Source organism: Podarcis melisellensis (genome assembly GCF_964234715.1).
Source record: "Podarcis melisellensis genome assembly, chromosome: 1".
Taxonomy (NCBI): domain Eukaryota; kingdom Metazoa; phylum Chordata; class Lepidosauria; order Squamata; family Lacertidae; genus Podarcis; species Podarcis melisellensis.
In genome coordinates this window covers 106,107,792-106,128,303 of record NC_138528.1, presented here as the reverse complement: position 1 = coordinate 106,128,303, position 20,512 = coordinate 106,107,792, and the positions used below count along the sequence as shown (strand labels likewise).

The 20,512-nt window shown below is 42.2% G+C and overlaps 1 protein-coding gene across 8 annotated transcripts in view; it reads right to left on the bottom strand.

The window, feature by feature from the left end:
- Positions 1–20,512, bottom strand: part of SLC4A10 (solute carrier family 4 member 10) — a 158,708-nt gene that overhangs the window by 103,042 nt on the left and 35,154 nt on the right. For 2 of the 8 annotated variants that reach the window (XM_081928672.1, XM_081928676.1), the window contains exon 1: positions 11,375–11,981. The exons of the other annotated variants lie outside the window; for them this stretch is intronic. In XM_081928672.1, coding sequence (XP_081784798.1) covers positions 11,375–11,446 — 72 coding nt within the window. In that variant the 5' untranslated portion in view covers positions 11,447–11,981. Of the gene's footprint in view, positions 1–11,374; positions 11,982–20,512 lie in introns of those variants that run through there. 8 annotated transcript variants of the gene reach the window in all.

The window sequence follows — 20,512 nt, the reverse complement described above, 5'->3', positions numbered from 1 at the left end:
GCAGGGAATGGATGTATGAAGCTGCCATTTTCTGTTTCGCTCAGTTTCTCATTTTTTTAGTCTTAAATTTAGTTCCCCACCCCCATTTCTGCATGCATTTGCAATTAAAATAAAAAGTCAAGCTAAAAACATGCATGCGTTTTCATGTATCTCCTAATGTTTCCACAATCCATTTTGCCTAGCATATGCATTTTTACAAGCAACTTTATCCCAACAAAACATGATTTTGTACATTACTTTCACTGTTATTCACATTTTGGCTTTCAATTTTTACTAAACAAAAAACCCTCCCACACTTTCAGTACACATTCATTGGCTGGAGATCTGCGCTGAAAAATTCAGAGAAGTGTGAATTCCAAGGGCTTGTTGCTTTGGTTTGCCTATTATTTTGGCAAATGCAATTTGGGAGCTCCATATTAAAAGGTGAACCAAATGAAATTTCTCCCTCGTCCCCGTGGTTAGGTAACAATCACAGCTTACAGGCTACACTGAAGCTCAAGTCCATATGTACCTGGTACACTTACAGAGTATGTAGACAAGAAAACTTGGGTGACATCTGTGCAGTCATGATGGGGTTTAAACCACTGTACATATGGGTCATAAAATAACTGCAGTAATGACCTATGTAGTTAATCTAAAACCTGAGAAACGCTCTCTAAATTATTCTCTCATTGAACTCTGAGATTCACAGAGAGAATGCCAAAAAGCTTGAAAGGCAGTTGAGTCCATCCTTTTAGTGAACCAAAAAGGCAGTTAAGTCCAAGCCCTTGCCCCCATCCTCTCTCGTTTATCAGCCTACAGATCATCCATCCCAGGGTTGGTTCCAGGCATGGAGAGGCCCTCTAGTGCTTCCCTTCTTATGTCAATGCATCATAGCTGTGGGCTTACCTGGCAGTGGATGTAGGAAACTACGAGCAATGCTTAAATAGCCATGACACGTATTCATTATTCATTATCACTCTAGGACACTGTGGGAAATGAAAAAAGCAGCTCCCACTGGGGGTCATAATTTACATTTCTCATAATGCCCTGAAGCAAAGGCTGGCTACCTACTAGCCGCCGCCGCCCCCTTCTCTCTCCCTCTCTCTCTCTCTCTCTCTCTCTCTCTCTCTCTCACACACACACACACACACACACACAAAATTACCTCTTACAAGCAATGCCAGTACTTGGCCCCTTTCCATCAACCCACCAATACACTGGGGTTTCATCCTTTATTCTAGCATCATTAGCAGAGTTGCAGCAAGGTACTGGACAGACTCGGGGCACAGGGCCTTGACACAAATTTAGATAAAAGTCTATTTTTAGGCATCAGGCACAGACTTTTCTCTTTGCCCTTTGTTTGAAGGCTGGCATTTTGGCCTCTTCCAGCAGGGTAGGATCTTCAAGTCTTGCCCTATTATCTGTATAGTTGAGTTTTTAGATTTTTATTCAATGTTCTTAATTGATTTTGTGGTAAGCAGCTTGAGGTCACTCTGAGAAAACAACTAATGCATATGCATCATCATCATCAATGTACTGAGTAGCTATGGGCAGGCCAAGATGGCAGGCTGCTGGAGTCTCAATGGCAGTGGACTTTGCAGCATGGCCAGCTACCCATTTTTAACTTGTTTCTTAAAAGGGGAAATGGGCAAGGGATCTAGGGCCTGGCTCAAAGGATCAAGAGAATAACACCCCTGGGTCATCAAACTTCTGCACTCAAACATACAGCCAGTCCATGCTCACCCCAAACATATCCCTTCCTAGCTTTCATATTAATCTTTACCTTCTATGGGATTCCTCCTACATTGAGTTATTAGCATGTCTCTGCCCAAAATTAAGTATAAATGGGAGTTTTAACAATCCTACAGGATTTCAGATTGTGAGTGTACCAACATGTTTGGGAAGGTTGGAACATTTCCAACCAAATATATCTGAATTGACAGGCAGACTTCTCTGTAAAAAAAGGCAACTGTAATTTGGCCAAGAACCACAGGTTTACGCTGATACCTACAGGGATCTGGGTAGGTTTCCATATTTTATTTCAAACTCCAACTAGATGGCTGCTGTTGTGTCTCCCCACGCACCCATAATACATATATATATCTATGTGTTTGCATGCACAGAGACAAAATGAAACTAACATCATTGCCTAAAGAGAAACCCATTATCTTTTCCATTTGTTTTTCAAATTATGCTGTAGAAAAGCTTACCTAATCTTAGACAACTCTATTAGCTATTTGTCCATTACAATGGGTAATTAACATGTGTGCTGCAGAATCCTATACATCCTTACTCAGAAGTAAGGCCCACTGTGTTTAATGGGGCTTCCTTCCACAATAGGTTTAGGATTGCAGCCTTAGAACATGAACACACACACACACACACACACACACACACACACACACACACATTAAAGGGGGGAATTGTATTGGGTAACAGTTCTTCTGGCTTTTCCATGCATAAGTGCATATACTGGAGAGAAAAAACCCTCAGCGCCGGTAAAAAAGAAGCTAAGGTTTAAAAATAAACTGGTATGAGTCATGCACTCCAGGCTATCTTAATTCCAAATTAAAATGCTCTGACTGCATAAGGAGAATGCAACTTGGTGCAGCTTATGTTTGCTCAAAAACAGTGATTTGCTGCTGTACCACAGTCTTCAGAATTGAAGAATTTTCTAGCACTGCTTACTTTATACAATTATACATTTGTAGAAATTATTCATTTAATATCATAACATTCTTGGGAAGAGTATATTATTCCCTTTTCTAATGCGTAACTGATGAGAGCTAGGAAGTTGTCCAAAGCTCTTATGGGTGATTTGAACCCCATTCCTCCAGATATAAACCAAGCAATAAATCTGGTTTATATTTACATGCACACCAGGAACTTCACTGAGAAGTATGTTGATATAGATTTCACCGTTTGCATGTACCCTTTTACAACATTTGTTAAGTTGTAGACCACCAATACGATTATGAATCTGTCTTCATAAATTTGTGAGACTATCCACATCATCTATTCTTGCTTGGCAGGGGGTTGGACTCGATGGCCCTTGTGGTCTCTTCCAACTCTATGATTCTATGATTCTATCTCTGATACATGGTCTTTTTGACTGCGCATGCTGGGAATCAAATCTGGGACACACACACACACAAAAAAAAAGTATTAGCACTGCCACCAAGCTAATCTCATTTACCACCCCCTACCTTCCTTCTGGCTAGGTCAGTTTAATCTTGGAATGCTACAAAATATTACAGGCAGATAAAATAAGCTCTGAAAAGCTACGCTGCTAGGAACACAAGAAATTCTCACAACAGCACCATGCTTTCGCAGGTCAATAGAGCACAAGACAAATTTCCTTTAGAAAGTCCTTTCCATGTAGAAATGTCTACAAACCCTACATGCATCAAGTACATGTAGCATTCGTGTCTGTTCTGTTATGGGTAAATGTGGCAAGAGTATAGGTAAGTACCCAGAGTACTGGATTCCACAGCAGACTATATACCTGTGCCATTGAGAACTATGCATGGAATTTATGCAACAGGCCACAAATCAGCATGCAGTTTCCGAGTAATAGGTTTAGTGACTGAAAGAGTCTGGGATCCCAAAATGTTTCATGAGCGTAATTGGCCATACCAGTGGCATAGCGTGGGTTGTCAGCACCCAGGGCAAGGCAAGTAATTTACATCCCCTAAGCCGTGGATTTGCGCCCCCTAACCCTAACCCCCAGATGTTGCGGCCGGTGCGGCCGGGCCCCCCCTGCACCCCCCTACGCTACGCCACTAGGCCATACATCTTCCTCCTTTGCATTTTCAATTTTGGAACATGCAAGCAACATGGCTCCCTGCAGTACAGAGCAACATGTTTAAGACGGCCCTGAAGTAACCCACTGAAATCATTGGGCATGGCTAACTTCAGTCTATTTGTTCCAAGGCGTCTACTCTTGAGTTTCCATTCATTCATTCAATTGTTTTATTTGTGTGCTGCTTTTCCACACACATGAAATCGTGCTCAAGGCAGCTTACGACAAAGGAGCAGGGATGCATTGCAAACAAACGCTGCAAAAACCATTTCATAATAACATGGCAAAACAATAACATAGCAATGATTTCGTAGCACAGCAAAACAACAGCAATTTTGTAACAGCATAGCAAAGCAACAGCAAATATAATAGCATACAGTACAGGAAAAAACCACATTCCAATTCTATAAATATAACATTATTACGTAAACAACATGTAGCATCCAATAGCAAAAATAATAAGGAAGGCTCATAGCTGCACCTTGGTCCCAGAAACATCCCTCCCTTGATATTGCTTGCGGTCCTCTCCTTGTCTTAAGTTTGTCTTAACTGGATGCTACCCTCAATTTTTGATATACTGTAGAAAAGAAATAAGGTCATAAACTGCAGTTTTCTCTTTCTATACATATAGGCAAAAAGTGCACTCTCATTCATATTAGTTTACTACTACTACTATTGTTGTTGTTGTTGTTGTTGTTACATTTCTACCCTGCCCTTCCTCGCTCAAAGGAACCCAGAGCAGCATGTCAAGCTTCATTAAGTGATACAACTTCCAATGTTCCTTTATTGAATCTTCATTATGTCTGAATTGTTCTTGTTTCTTAATCCTGCCACGGTGAATGACAATAGCCTTTTATTGTATCTGCATTCAAGAATTTGAATTGGAGGCATGCCAGATACATCTTCAGTGACTGGGTAACTCTGATTTACAAGATATGGGGCCCAATGCTGACGACGGACTGGAAACATGGGGAGACTACATTTATAGATGTACATTTATAGGTATCTGAAGAAGTGTGCATGCACACGAAAGCTCATACCAAGAACTAACTTAGTTGGTCTTTAAGGTGCTACTGGAAGGAATTTTTGTTGTTTTGACTATGGCAGACCAACACGGCTACCTATCTGTAACTACATTTATAGAGAATGTCTGAGCTGGGGCTTTGGAAGAAAACTGCTGTCCGGAGATTCTGCACAGAGCTGACACTGCAGACAGAGGAGAATTGCCAAACACTAATGAAGACTGAAGTAGCCTCAGCAAATAGCTACCGGTAAGTGATGCAACTGTGAAGATGAGGATCAAGAAAGGCATGGATCCAAGCAACAGACTGAGAGCCTTTACACTACCTAAGGTCTGTTCCAAACTTTGTAGTCTGTGCCTGAGAGTTCCATGCCTTGCGCATGATATGTGACCCTTTGGCTCTGGTTGGTTATGTTGTTTTATTGCTGTTTCTGTTCACAATATAGACAGGCAGAAAATTTCTTTTGACGCAGTGCTTGAACTCAGACGCACATTGTGTATGCATCATTTATTGGACTGATCTAGCAAGTAATTGAGGAGGCTGTTTCTATGGATGTGTGTAGTTCAATCAGGGCAAGAAAGTGTGGGGCGAGGCCCACTTTTCCTTGTATTTATTTACCAGTTTACATAAAATTAGCACAACAGTAAGTATCAATGAAGTCTCTATATATTTGAGCCCTGGCATCAGAGGGAGCTCACCAGATGGGAGTGGAGGCACTCTGCTAGCTTTCCAGCTGGTGCTTTTTGGGAGGGGTGAAGAGGTCAGCACAAAGTCTCAATGTACCAGCAAAAACAAACTGTCCTTCCTGCCAGTGCAGTTGCACCTTGCTGGCCTCCCCAACACCTCACCTTTCCCAGTAAGGCAGGAAGCTGGTATAATGGCTCCACCCCACTCAGCAAGCCACTTCTGTCTGGCATTGCAAATTAATTCCGGGCTGAGCTTTAGAATGGAACCCTAGGCATGCCTATTCAAAAGTAAGTGTCAACATGGCTTAGTCCAAGAGAAGTGTGCTGTCAGTCACCTCTGCCTCCAGGAAAGGTAGGACCCAGGTGTTACAGGAGGTTTAAAAGAGGGGATCCAAGTTCAACAAGTTTGAGAGACACAGCCACACACAAAAAAAAGAATGTGCCAATCATGGCAGAAAGCCATCTTGCTCTAGTGAATTAGATTCATTTTCCCCAGATGTGCCAGAATGATTTCTGCAAAGTAGCTGGGGAAATATTTATGGCTCGCAGAAGTGTCACAAGGTTCATTAATGCTTAATAACATTCATGCATGGTTTGCTGTTACAGCAGAGTGCCTATAGGAAGACATATTGATGAGCTGCCCTTAGAACAGCAACCTTCCATTACAGATTACTAGATGGAGCAATAAGCACATGACTGATATAACAGACTGAAGACCTGCAGTCAAAGATTTGTCTTGTTAGTGCAAATCAATATGTGAAATTCACAATTTCGCCATTTCCTCTGACATCTACCACTTCAACCTCCACAGCTTCCTTGCCACACTATTTTCATCCTGTCCAAAGCAGAAAGGCCCAATTACTCCCAAATCCCGTCTGAGGTTTTCCTCCCTTGTCTTCCACCCATTTCCCTCATAACTCTTATCTTTTGACCATTGTGCCTTCACATTTCTGCTAGCTATCCTCTTCCCTTCTCCCTTCATTCCCTATGCATCTGGGTCATGCTGGGTCCCAGCTGTACTTCCAAACCAAAGTTTCCTTGCTTGTCCAGCATCCCATCTCCAAACAACCGCATGCCTTGTCTGCTTTCCAGATGACAGCAGACAGTCCCTCGTATCTCTGCACCTCTGCCCTTTACCCTTCTCTCACAGGAAGTGTATTGCATATCCACATTGCTTCTGGACCATTAGAACATTTATTAACATCCCATGGCATCATAGTAGCTGAACTGGTTGCTAGAGAGGGGGTTCAAAGCAAGCAGACAACGTAAGGCAGATGTTAATCCTTGTAGGTAAGATTGTTCAGATGTTCAAAAGTATGTATGTGGGCTTAAAATGTGAAGGGGGTACACACACAACGTCTGCCCCATCATCCCTGTGCATGTCAGCTCTTTGAACCTATGAAGGTGACTCAAACTACATTTAGTTAAGGTCATTTAGCATCCTCCCTATGAACCAGAACTCTGTACAATTAGCTTCTCAATAGACGTGAAGAGTCTAACCACATTCAGATGAATGCAGGTTGAATCTTCCTGCATGTTCAGTATGGAAAGGTTGGGAGAGGAAGGTGCAGAACACTTAAGATATTTTGGAAATGGTGTGCTCACTATCTAATAGGAGTGCTCATGCATTCATCTGACTATTTATTTACAAAAGCATTTATTCACTGGCATTTCATGAACTTATGACAATACTCAGGAAATGAAATCATAAAACGCTATTTTTAAAAAACAGCGCATAACAATCATTCAGAGGACCAGCTAATCAAGAACGTTTTAAACAACTGCACAGACCTGCCACCATAAAAAGGTCTTCAAGGAAGTCAAAAGTGAGGATGCCTGCGAAATCTCTGCTGGAGAAGCCTGAAGTGGGCTTCTGTTGTTACAGCTTAGCCCTCTTCTTCCAGTGTACAGGACACTGATTTTTTCCCCTCAAAACACTCAGTTCTGACACTCAGATTGCATTTTCAAATCACTTCATAGAGATCCCACAACAAATTTAATTGCGTGTAAATGATTTGTTTGTTTGAAAAACTACCCAGCCAAATGCAATATGCTTGGAAAATACAGAGTCACTGGTCAATGGTTTCCACTGGAAGCCCATTCCCCAGTTCTACAAATCCTCCGAACCCCCTGGCCCTGCTCCCCTTCACTGTTGCTGACTGTTCACTTGCCTTGTGCAAGCAGAAACAAGAGCAAGGAAGAGGAGCCTCCACACAGAAGCAGCTCCCCTGGTGGGATGGAGCTGCAATTGTCCCTTCCTGGGACAGAGAGTGAGAAACGGAGGAGAAGATCAGCACCATGTGGGAACATTGTTAGAAGCAGTGGTTGGGTTGGAGACTGAAACTTGGAGCCACAGAGAGCGAGAGTGAGTAATGGATTGCTTTGAAGTCATTTCTGCACTGGGTAAAGTAATTTTTAGCCCCACAGCATGTCGTGTATTTTGCCCAACCTGTCCTTTGTTTTGCCTGATCAAAGGTGACAACCCTAGAGATCTATTAAGACATATGGTAGACAAAACAAAACAATGGGAGAGTCAGAAGATACCAAGTTCTGATGGAAAGACACAGTCTTCAAATTTTATAAAATAAGACACTGACATACCAGAACTTGAGTTTTCCTCTAAGATTCAAAGCCATGTAAAGCAAGAAATGGTTTATAATTAATAATTGTTCACGCTGCCCATGCTTAAGTTCTACTAAGCATTCAATCAATTTATATTATTTCCATTCTACTCTGAACACATTTGATTCTTTTAAGAGCCTTCTCAAAGTGTGGATACTGTATGTGCTAACAGTTGTTTTATTGCTGCTTCCAACAAGCAAACAAACCATTACTCTCTCAATGTACATAATATCCTTTTAATAAACTATCTTAGTTAATAGCTCATTCTGTCTCCAGTGGTGCTATCAATCTTACTTAAGCCTATTATACAAAGCTACTTGGAGGTTTCACAAGCATTTGTGCTTATTATTGCCGGTAGTATTGTATTTTATTACTGCATAAATAAAAACATATCAGCATTCACAATAAGCCATGGTTTCACTTAATGTGACTTGCAAACCAGGCCAGTGGATCATCAAGTCCTTTCTGGAGGCCTGAAATGGAATAGCCTTACAGGGGAAAGCTGATAGAGAATTCTAAAATCGAGGGGCCACCACAGAGAAAGCCCTGCTCCTTGTGCTCACCAATCTCATAATGGGCACTTGAGAAGAGCCTACATCAATGATTTTAACATGCATGTAGCTCTGAGTACAGACAGTTAATACCATTCATAGGCGGATTAATGGCAGATACAGCTAATCCTATTTGAAAGCCATCTAGGTTGGTGGGCATCAACACATCTTGAATTAGCAAAATGTATACTTGTCTGCTGTGTAAATAACTACTTCCTCTTGTCTATCCTGAATCTTCTACCACTTGGCTTCACTGGATGACCCATCCAGTGGAACCACTGGATGGTTCTATTAATATGCAAAATGGGGAGAATTTTATTTATTTTTTGCATAACTTTCTCTGCACCGTGCACAGTGTCCCTCCTATTTGTCTTTTTTCCTAAAGAAAAAAAAATCCAAACCTTTCCTCATAGAGGAGTTGCTCGAGACCACTTATCCTCCTGGCTGCCATTTTCTGAACCTTTTTCCAGCTCTACCATATTCATTTTGAGATGATCTGGTCCTCATGAAAAAAATAAAATCAAAACTAGCCTGAAAGATCACCAGAATACCCACAGGAATTTCAGGCAGCTGCCAAGAAACAGAATGTACTGCTTGCATTAAAATTCTCCAAAACTCAATTCTGAAAGATGATTAAACATGGTTTGTAGCAACTGTAAAAGTAACATTAAACCCATTCCAAAACTAATCAAGCTTAAGAATGTGTTCATCTCCCCTACTGTTAATCAAAACGTAAGCTGGATAAGTACACCAGGAAACATATCAATTATAGTTACAAGCCACAAAACAAATATTGTTTTAATATATGTTTTTAATTAAAAATGATTGACCAGATTCCTGAGTGAGCCATAGCTTTAGACCTCTGCCAGGGTCTCCAACATGCATTTCTAAGAAAGTAAGCAACCAGAGAAACAAATTAATATATGTCAATTTTTAAAAATAACCAAACAACTGAACTTTTTATATATCTGCCTTCTGAATTATAAACATATTCACCCTTTAAAAATCCATAAGCCCTCAAGGGTCAGAAACACCCACCTCCTGGACCAATCTGAGCATCACTTGCAGAAACTGAACATCAACTGTACATGAAATGCTACAGGAATATAACCAATGTTTCCCTTTATATTATTATCACTAAAACAGGGGTCCCCAAAGTGTGGTGGATGGACCACCAGTGGTCAGGTGATCTGCATATGTCAGGTCATCTGTGGTTTAGTGACTGAAGACAGGAGACGGCACATCCACCCCATTAAATAGTCACCCAGATTTTAATTGGTTTTTTTAATTGCTTCTTTTATTTCTTATCATAGTGTAGTCTAAATTCCATGGAATTCAACAAAACAAATGAAAGCAGCAATGAAAACTCAGTTAAAAAATGAAAAACATCTAGCCTAGCACCTTACAATTGCTATAACAGGAAGAAAAATCATTAAATGGCCCCAATTCCTCAGCAATGGTCTGGCGGGTGAGGGGGTGGGAAGTTTAATAACCACTGCTTTATGACACATCCTAACAGGTTACCATGGAAATGTCCAGCAAACAAGTCGGAAGCAGTTAAGTTGATATTCAAAGCCATTGCCAGAAAGAGAGAGAGAGAAAGGAATCACATTTGTGTCTACTTTTAGACATAATCTCCTTACACACTATGAGCGATGCACAAGCAAGAGCCCCTACCTTTGGCTATTCAGCGCCATTTGCAATGAACATGGTTAAGCTGATTATACTGTTTTCAATTTCTTTGCCCGCCCCCCCACCTACCCCAGCTCATCAAAATAGGCTGCTGGAGACACTATGGTGGTTGAAAGGTTACATAAAATACAGACCCAGCCGCTTCCCATTCCTGTAACTTTGCTTCAGGTTTTATAAAACCTGTGGTAGCAATGGGATTGGTGAGGGCTGAATGCAGAAAAAAATAAGGAATGCTACAGTATAAATATATAAATATTTGTAGGGCTTGAAATATTTTAAATATTCAATATTTTAAAATCAAGCCCCACCTCAGCTTCTCAAGCCATTTGTGCGTGCTTTTCTCAACAAAAGTTGTTAGGGGGGAAAAGATCCTTGCACTCTTCAGAGGAGCAAGGCAGCTGCTTGAAATGTAAACGTCAAGCCTTGAAAAAATAATCAAACCTACATCTACTATTTTCAAAAAATATGCCTTATGCAGAATGGCTTATCCCCAGCCTTGATTGTGATAGGCTGTTTTCAGCCCACTTTTCATAAAACAGGATGGTTCGCAATGTGCTTTCATGAAAAGGATGTGCAATCCTAATTAACATGCCACTGTGCGAATGACCTTTGTATCGTCAGCCCAACAAGCAGTGCAAACCTCCAAATTCATGCTGTGAGCTATTCCACGGTTCTGATGTTTCATTCCATGGAACTGGTGCATATATGTTTCAGCAGACATGAGCAGAACAACATCTACACACTGAATATTTGCTGTCTCTTTTAAAATACCCTTATGACTTTTTATTTCTAATACATACACACACACACACACACACACACACCCAAAAAACCAACCATATACCTTCTTGCATTTTTAAGACAAGCTGCCCGTAGTCTAAATCCCGCATGGAATCTAGCATTTAAAAAACATGACGACTTGATCCCATTTTAAAATGAACCAGAAAAGAAATGCAAAAGGCAGTGTTTGAAATATAATGTAAGCCACAAATAGGAATATAAACCACAAGGCCATACCTGGTGACTGGTTAGAGACTGGAATGGCTCCCCGATCCCAAGATGCATGACCTTTCTATTCCCTGAAAGCATTCCCTGCCTTATAACAATGCATCACTCTCTCTCTCTATCTATCTCTCAGGCATCTTCTGGGCCAGCAAGGAAAACATCAGGTTTCTCCATTTAGCAAATGATGAGCGAGCTCCTTTCGAAAGATCGGATCTCAAAGATAGTTCCCTTGCCCCCACCCCACCCCCCTGTGAGCAGTTCCAGTCATCTAGTAGCGAAAGAGGCTGCCACAGCTACATCAGCGATGCTGCTAATGTTTTCAGAAAACACTAAGCTTGCTGCTTAGAGCAATCCCGCATCATCGAAACAGAGCAAGCCACATCCTTCAGCTCTCCACTCACGTTACTATAAATCCTCGGGTTGCCATTATAGAGAACGATGATTTGGTTGTTGCTTAATCTCGAGGCAATTAAAGGTGAAAACAGCCATTATGCAACACACATTGCTTTGAAACAGAGCGAGAGAGCGAGAGAGCGAGAGAGCGAGAGAGAGAGAGAGAGAGAGAGAGAGAGAGAGAGTCAAAATGACATATCCAGGTTATCTCAATTTGCTTGCATGACCACTTCTTAACATGCAACGCTGCCGTTCTGAGTGGAAAGCTCCACAGTATGAGGTGACCGGGGAAATTACCAGAAAGAAATCATATGCAATTCAGAAACAGGAGGACACTTAAGATCCTCTGGAATCATATCAATTGAACTGAAAACACCATTGAGATTAAAATATGCATCATATATCTCTCTCTCTGTGTGTGTGTGTGTGTGTGTGTGTGTGTGTGTGGCTGTGCTCATTTTCACAAAGCTGTATCCTCCTTGCATTTTGTGCACTGCTCCCTGGCAGCAACCCAGACATCAACATACCTTGAAAAGATGCCAGTATTATGACAGGGCAAATGTATTTGGGTACCAAACAGAGTGATCACATGCCTGTATTTCTGTTCTTGTAGCCCATTTCACTCCATCAGAAATTGTATTGCTCTCTTCTGAAGAGCTGTGAACAATCCATTAACAAGACACAAGAGTAGCACGGTTATCTCTCACAATATTTTAGCAGAAATCACTGTGCCATTTTAAATTGTGATCCCAGTGAATCAAATGCTCTGTTTGTTTGATTTTAAAAGCTGATCCTCAAGACCAATGCTATTGTTTTCAGTGGGTTTGCTCCCAATGGTTTTAAGAGGATCGCAGTAACCTGTTTTTTGTGGGTTTTTTTCAGATTTGCAGGTGAACATATTATTTTCAGCAAATAATAATGTTTTTAAGTGTAGTCGTATTAGAGCCATACTCCAATTCTGAAAAAGGCTCAGCTGTAGCTCAGCATGTGACAGTGGCCATACAGACAAAAATAAGGACATTCTTGTGCATGAGAGGGTGGGACTGATGGTGTAATCTGGCAGCCCAACAGTGGTGAGGCCAACAAAATCCCGGCTCAAATGTGCCACAAGAAGAAAATGGATGGATGCATGCATGCAGTTGGCTCCTAGTGGCAAAAGAATCAAGGTAAACCACAAACTGCATAGCACATAAAATACATGGAATGCATGTACATGCACTATACTACATTTATATCATTTAGAGACCATTCTGGTCCCATTTTACAGCTGGCAAACACTGAGGCACAGAAAAAAGTGGCTAGCCCAAGATCAGCCAATGAATGAGTGATTTCCCCCCCTCCCAACCTTTACTGTGTTAGGAGGACAGAGATGGGTTACAGGAACATTCATCATCTGAACAAGCCACAGACTTCATTTATCCAACATGGAAGAGCATTTGCCTTTGCTTAAATCCAAAGAGGTTCTTTGTGGGTGATATGAAATGATGAACATTGACAGGTGCATTTGCTATTACACCTAATTAGAATGTCAGTTTTACAGCCCACCACAAAAAAGGAACGACCATAAAGCATTTATATTTTTCAAGTAAACCAAGAGAGATCCTATCTAGAGAATATGTCATCTATTCAAACAGGAGCTGAGAAGGGAACATTTTATTAGGGTCCAGACATAGAGGCGAGGGACATACCAGGCTCTAACCCCATTCTACTGAGGCTACATTGCAAATCTTGCTGGAGACATGATGGAAGCTGTATTAATTCATCGTTAATAGTTGTTACTTTGCAGTTGTTTTGCATTCACACTATTACTACTTACACAAACCAATACTGGCTCCAAGTTTGTTTTTGTGAGGAATTAAAACAAATGAATCCCTGTGGACCCACATTTGTGGGTGAACAACAAAATAATTGGCTGGGTACCAGGATTCAAAACAAGTGGCTTGCACACCGAGTGCCCCAGTAGCAGAGTATTAAACTCACAAAGATAAGCAGCGCAGTAAAGCATTAGGAATATAGGTTGTCAGACCTTTTCATCCCGTTCAGCTGCACACAGCAGCCGACCTGTTTCTACCCTTCCCACCATAAGCAGACCACACTCTTCAGTAAGTTTGAAATCCTTTACTTACAGATACAAGGTCTCAGTTCATGCATTGTTCCATGCAGCAGCAAGGACAAGACAGGCAAAATAATATTGGGTAGAAAATATAGCATATAATTCCAAGCCTGGGAGCAAGATCACGCACATAAGAGACTGCTTAGAATGGGTCAGACCATTGGTCCATCTAGTATAGTGCTGTCTTCAACAACTGGCAGCAGCACTCCAAGGTTTCAGACTGGGGCCATTCCTAGCCCTGTCTGGAGATGCCAGGGATTGAACCAGGGACCTTTCAGGTGCAAGGCAAATTGTCTACCAGTGAGCCAGGAGGCAGTCATAGAGCTCATCTTTTGCATGCAGAAGATCTCAAGTTCCATACCTGGTATCTCCGGGCAAAACTTGGGAAAGACTCTAGTCTGGAGAGCTACTGCCAATTGGTTTCAACAATACTAAGTTAGATGGACCCATGAGCAAAGCAGGGAAATAGGCGGCAGCCTTACACCATGTGTCAGTACAATCACAGCACCAGACTTAAAGCAGCTGCTTTAATACTAGAGAGCAGTGACTAAGAACCTGCTTGAACATATGCTTTGCCCCTCTAGAGAATGAGAAGTCAGTCGGCCTGGTTTTAAATTTAGTTGATATTTCACCTAACCTACTTCAATACAAAATGTTCTTATGAAATATGCCACATTTTTTAAAGAAGAAGAAGAAGAAGAAGAAGAAGAAGAAGAAGAAGAAGAGGAAATTATGATACGGGGATCAAGAATACCACACATCTATTGATCAGCTACAAAAAAACAAACCACTGAGTAGAGAGAAAACAGCATTACAGTGGTACCTCGGGTTACATACGCTTCAGGTTACATACGCTTCAGGTTACAGACTTCGCCAACCCAGAAATAGTGCTTCAGGTTAAGAACTTTGCTTCAGGATGAGAACAGAAATCGTGCTCCGGCAGCAGCAGGAGGCCCCATTAGCTAAAGTGGTGCTTCAGGCTAAGAACAGGTTCAGGTTAAGAACAGACCTCCGGAACAAATTAAGTACTTAACCCGAGGTACCACTGTATATAACAGCTTGCACAAAAATTCACAGTGCTCTGATAGGTGGCTTCTGCAGTTTTTGTGTTTTTGTCTATACAAGAGATTGTGCACATTACAGAGCCATCACTGGATAAGGTACGACTTTTCTCATGCAGCAATCTAGTCCCCTCCTGTGACCTAGTGTCCAGTAGATTTTGGGGGGATTACAACTCCCATCAATCTCATGGCTGTGCTAACTGCGGCAGATGGAGAGTTGTAGTCCAAAACATCTGCATACCACCAGGTTGATGGGGATGCTCTTCTAGTGCAAGACCTAAAACAGACACACCATGGGCCAGGAGACTCCCTTCCACACAGAACTCCTGCGCCACTGCAGGTAGCTGGAGCTTGACAAACCTGAGAGTTGAGATCCTACATGACCCACAGACTGTGCAATCAGCACCCGTGTTGATGTACCACCAAGCAAAGCAGAATAATGCTACCAGTTACTGCAAGGCCATTAGACTGTATGAGATCTCAACTCTGGGATTGCTAGGTTAAAAATCTGGGGAGCATGCATACAGCTTGACATCTGCCCCACCTTCTGCAATTTCAGGAGCTTAATAAGGTACATGTATGCAGGGCTGATGCCAAATTTGAGTTGAACCTCACCAACGTGCCCTCTGGTAGACCTCCTCCTAGTTGGGTTAACCCTGGCATGGTTACTTGGTGACAGTGATGGTAGCAGTGCTTGAAGTCCTAGCCCCAACTGTCTAATGATGGTTGAAGAACATCCACAGTGCCATGCTCAGATCCCAGTAATTCATGACATGCACCTGACTGATGCTGATCAAAGAGCTAGCCTTTCAATTTCCCAAAATGCCCATCAAAGTCATTGTGGGGAATTAAACTAGAGGTTCCAGATCCAGCCACCTTAAAAAGAGTCAAGAGCAAGCAGCTGTAATGGACCTTGCTGGGACCTTGACAGCTTCCCAAGGTACTCTGTGCCTGCAGGCACGTTCTCTGGCTATCAACCTGGCCCCCATGTTCAGTTCCCAGGTATACATGTGGTTCGTCAAAGGCTCCTTGCACTGGCCCATCTGGATGATTATACTGGTGCCACACAATGGGATTGAGCACTGCACCATCACCAATATACAGGTCGTAACAGGTCATGTGGTATAGCGGTTGGAGCATTCCAACCAGAACCTGGGAGAGCAGGATTCTAATCCACACTGACTCATGAAGCTCACTGAGTGAGCTTGAGCCAATCACCACCTCTCAGCCTAGGCTACATTCACAGGGTTGTTGTGAGAATATACTGGAGAACGAGAGAACTATGTATGCCATCTTGAAGGAAAGGTGGCATATAAAAATAAAATAATAATAACATTCCTCAACATGCCAAACATTCATCTGTTGGTCTGGCCTTTCACATTGTCTGCTACGATAGTTTTAGAAATGATTTAGATGCTTCCACCTTCCCTTGATTTACAGTCCATCATGAGGCAGAACATAGAAAAGGCACCCAGCCATGAAGCTTGTGAAATTCTGAGCCAGTTTTAATGAATCCCACATCCAAAATGTGCAATTAGTAAATAAAGCACCACTGTGTGCCAGTTTGCGAGCTTTTTTTTTTTTTTTTTAAAAAAAATATGTTTATGATGTTGGTGTTTGCAAGGGAGTTATTTAACATTTTCATAATTACACGATGGCATAATTCAGCATTCAGTGATATCAGTATATAGCCCATGAATGAAAACTGTCAAAGCTTGTTTTCTTCAACAAGATCAATGACAGCATCAAAAGGGGAATGGCACACAGGAAAGGGAACAGCACCAGGAAAGCTTCCACCAGACAAGCTCTGGCCTGTGGATGTAGCATTGCTGCCTTGGACTTGGAAGACTACATCACAAGAGATCCCAGTGGGCCAGAATCTTTCCACTAGAGTAGAAGACTACTGGACCAAGCTGGGCCCCTCTAACCTCAGTGTGGGTGAATTGGAATATAGCTGCTGCAACTATATAGGGTTCAGTATCTGTCTGGTTGTTGTTGAAGCAACATTGTTCTTTCCCCATAACAACCACTGCCCCTGCCCAGTAACCCAAGGATAGGAAAGGCTAACCATAGAGGTTAGCAGCCTTTCTCAACCTTGGGTGCATAGCTGTCAACGTTTCCCTTTTTTTTAAGGGAAATTCCCTTATTCAGAATAAGATTCCTCGCAAGAAAAGGGAAAGGTTGACAGCTATGCTTGGGTGCCCAGGTGTTGTTAGACTTCAACTCCCATCATTCCTAGCTAGCAGGGTCTGGTATGATGGGTGTTCAAGAACATCTGGGGACCCAAGATTGAGAAAGGCTGTGTTTGGAGTGTTAGACTGGGAAAGTCTAGGTCCACATCTCCATTTAGCCACAAGCTCACTGGCCGACATCAGGTCAATTTGTTTCTTTCTGTTTGTCTCTGTCTCTCTTTCCGCTGAAGCTATCACACAGGGTACTTGCAAGTATAAAGAACCATGCATATTGCCCAGATCTCCTTGGAAGGAGGGAGAGACAAAAATGTACTAGATAAAATAAATGCTCAAAACATAGCATGGTCTGCTGTATCAAAGTAAACATGATGTCAACTTAAAGAAACAAGCAGCATATTTGTTACTTGGAAACTGCCACAGTTTTAGAATCTGTGCCCCAAATATCTTGGGGGCTGCCAGTAAATCAGGGCATGCAATCATTACAGTTGCTAAGCCACTGCAAAAATACAAAGTGAATGCTTTGCCCCCTTAAGATGATTTTGCATGGGATATAACCATGCAAAATCTTCTTAACTTTTATCAGAAAGAATATTCTGTCGAGTTACTATCTAAGGCCACATCCTCACTGTACATTTAAAGCACTATCATGGCACTTTAACTGTCATGGCTTCCTTTAAGGTATCCTGGAAATGGAGTTTTGTAAGGGGGGAGTGAGAATTGTTAGGAGACCCCTGTATCTCTCACTTAGCTAGTATGTTCAGAGTGGTTTAACAGTCAAGCCCTCCTCCCAAGGAACTCTGGAATCATAGCTCTGTGAGGGGAATAAGGGTCTTCACAACCACACAGCCATCCATTTATGAAGAAGAGCTGCAAAGTAAACCATGAATCCATTCTTTCTTCTGCCTAACAATTCTAGAATGTGCTTCGTACTAGTGTGGTGCAGTGGTTACGAGCGTCAGGCCAGGACTTGAGAGGCCAGGGTTCAAAAACCTACTCAGCCATGAAGCTCACTGGGAGACTTTAGTCCAGTTACCACCTCTCAGCCTACCTCACAGAGTTGTTGTGAGAATAAAATAGGGAGAGGGCAACTGTGTATGCCACCTGCAGTTTCTTGGAGGAAAGGTGGGATATAAATGTAATTCTAAATAAATGAATAAATGCAACGCACTTTCAATCACAGAGATAGAATATTCTTAGGAAGCAAAGACCATGTGACAGAATGAGGGGGATGCTTCCAGTGATACAGCTGAGGCCTCATTAAAGGTGGCAGAGTTGGACACAGATCTGACCTGTGAGGTCAGATTCACCTTGGAAGTTCTTCCATTTGAGCCCCACTGAAATGAACAGCCATTGCACAACAGGATGGTTGTGCTTTTGCGCAGCTGTCCATTTCACCATAAATGTAAGGAGGACGCAAATGTTCCCTTGATTTGATTGATTTGTTCCACTCTGAAACACTGGATGAATCTCAAGGGGGAAAGAGATGCGAGGAAGCGACTCCCCCAGTTAAGTAATGGTCACCTTAGGCATGCAACAGGCTGCTTTAATTTCCACGCTACCTACAGAGGAAGTTTCCACAAACACTTTGTGGTAGAGACAGTGTGCTTGACAGAAGGTGATGTCTGTTTTTACTAGCCTGCAAATCCACACTGGTCCACCTCTGTAGCTGGTATGAAAACAAAGGCTACTAGCCTAGACTGGTAAAATAATAGAATGTTTTCAGGCTGCTATGTTCTTATAAGAGGGTTAGATAACTTTATGGAGGGCAAGGCAATCAACAGCTACTAACCATAGTAGTGGGGTAGGACAGCTGGAAACAAAAATCACATCTGGCAACCCATGCCAGATGGGCAATAGATGGGAAGATGAATCTAAAAAGCCCAGGACACAAATTCTCACGGCCCTCGAGCAGCTATGGTGGCTCATTTACCAGAAATTATGTACTTAGTGTGAACTCTAGAAGTGATTCTGACCAAACTAAGCTTCCTAGAGCAAAATATACACCAGAATTGAGTATACACCAGAGTTAACACTAGCTATGGTTTCCCCAGTAGTGATGTATGGAAGTGAGAGCTGGACCATAAAGAAGGCTGATTGCCGAAGAATTGATGCTTTTGAATTATGGTGCTGGAGGAGACTCTTGAGAGTCCCATGGACTGCAAGAAGATCAAACCTATCCATTCTTAAGTAAATCAGCCCTGAGTGCTCACTGGAAGGACAGATCCTGAAGCTGAGGCTCCAATACTTTGGCCACCTCATGAGAAGAGAAGACTCCCTGGAAAAGACCCTGATGTTGTGAAAGATGGAGGGCACAAGGAGAAGGGGATGCCAGAGGACGAGATGGGTGGACAGTGTTCTCGAAGCTACCAGCATGAGTTTGACCAAACTGCAGGAGGCAGTGGAAGACAGGAGTGCCTGGCATGCTCTGGTCCATGGGGTCATGAAGAATCGGACACGACTAAACGACTAAACAACAACTGGTAAATGAGCCACCATAGCCTCTAGATGGACATGAAAATTTGTGCCCCAGGCTTGTTAGACTCGTCTACCCATGTACTATCTGAAACCAAAGCAGCACATTGGTTGCCCGATGTGTAATATATTGGCATTACTTTCAGCTCTCCTGCTCCCCACTATGGTGGCTGTGTCCTACTTCTGATTTCTGAGACAATATGGGTTCCTTGGGGAATCCTAAGTGGTGAGAGAACGCTGTCGTGCTCATGACCAGCTTGCAGGCTTCCCACAGGCTTGTGAGAGAACAGGATGCTGGACTAGATGGGTCACTAGCCCGATGCAACAGGCTCATATTATGGCCTTAGGAACTTCTGCAGACAACAAGCCTGCTGTAAGCCTGAAAAGATATCTTAGAAAAAAGAGATCAGCCATTTTGGATCCAGAAAGAGCAAATAACACCATGCAGGGGGGGCACTGAAGAGGAGACAATTTGCTTTTATCTAAAAATGCCTCTAACTGTTCAAGTGGTTTGAACTGAAAGCTTTGACATCTATGAAGAGTTCAGTCATCAGGCTGCAGCTTAAAATATATTAACACATATACTGTACCTACATGTCCTGCAGATGCTCAAGGAAAATTATTTCCTTAAGCTACAATCATAAACCCCTAAATTGCTTAGTAACTTTCCCCCATGTTATCTTAGTGTGGTAATTCCAACATTAACATTTCAAGTTTTATATATGAAATCTATAAAACATGATGCAAAAATACAGTTACGCTTAAAAAGAGTTTTCTGAGAAGGCAATGGGGGTGGGTTCTCTCTTTTTTTTTCAACACAAGGGGAACTTATCTGCCAATTACTCCTGCACTGGCAAGACGGTGTCATGTCAAGGCAGGCTAATAATATAGATCAGTGTCTACTCAAGGAAGTGACTCA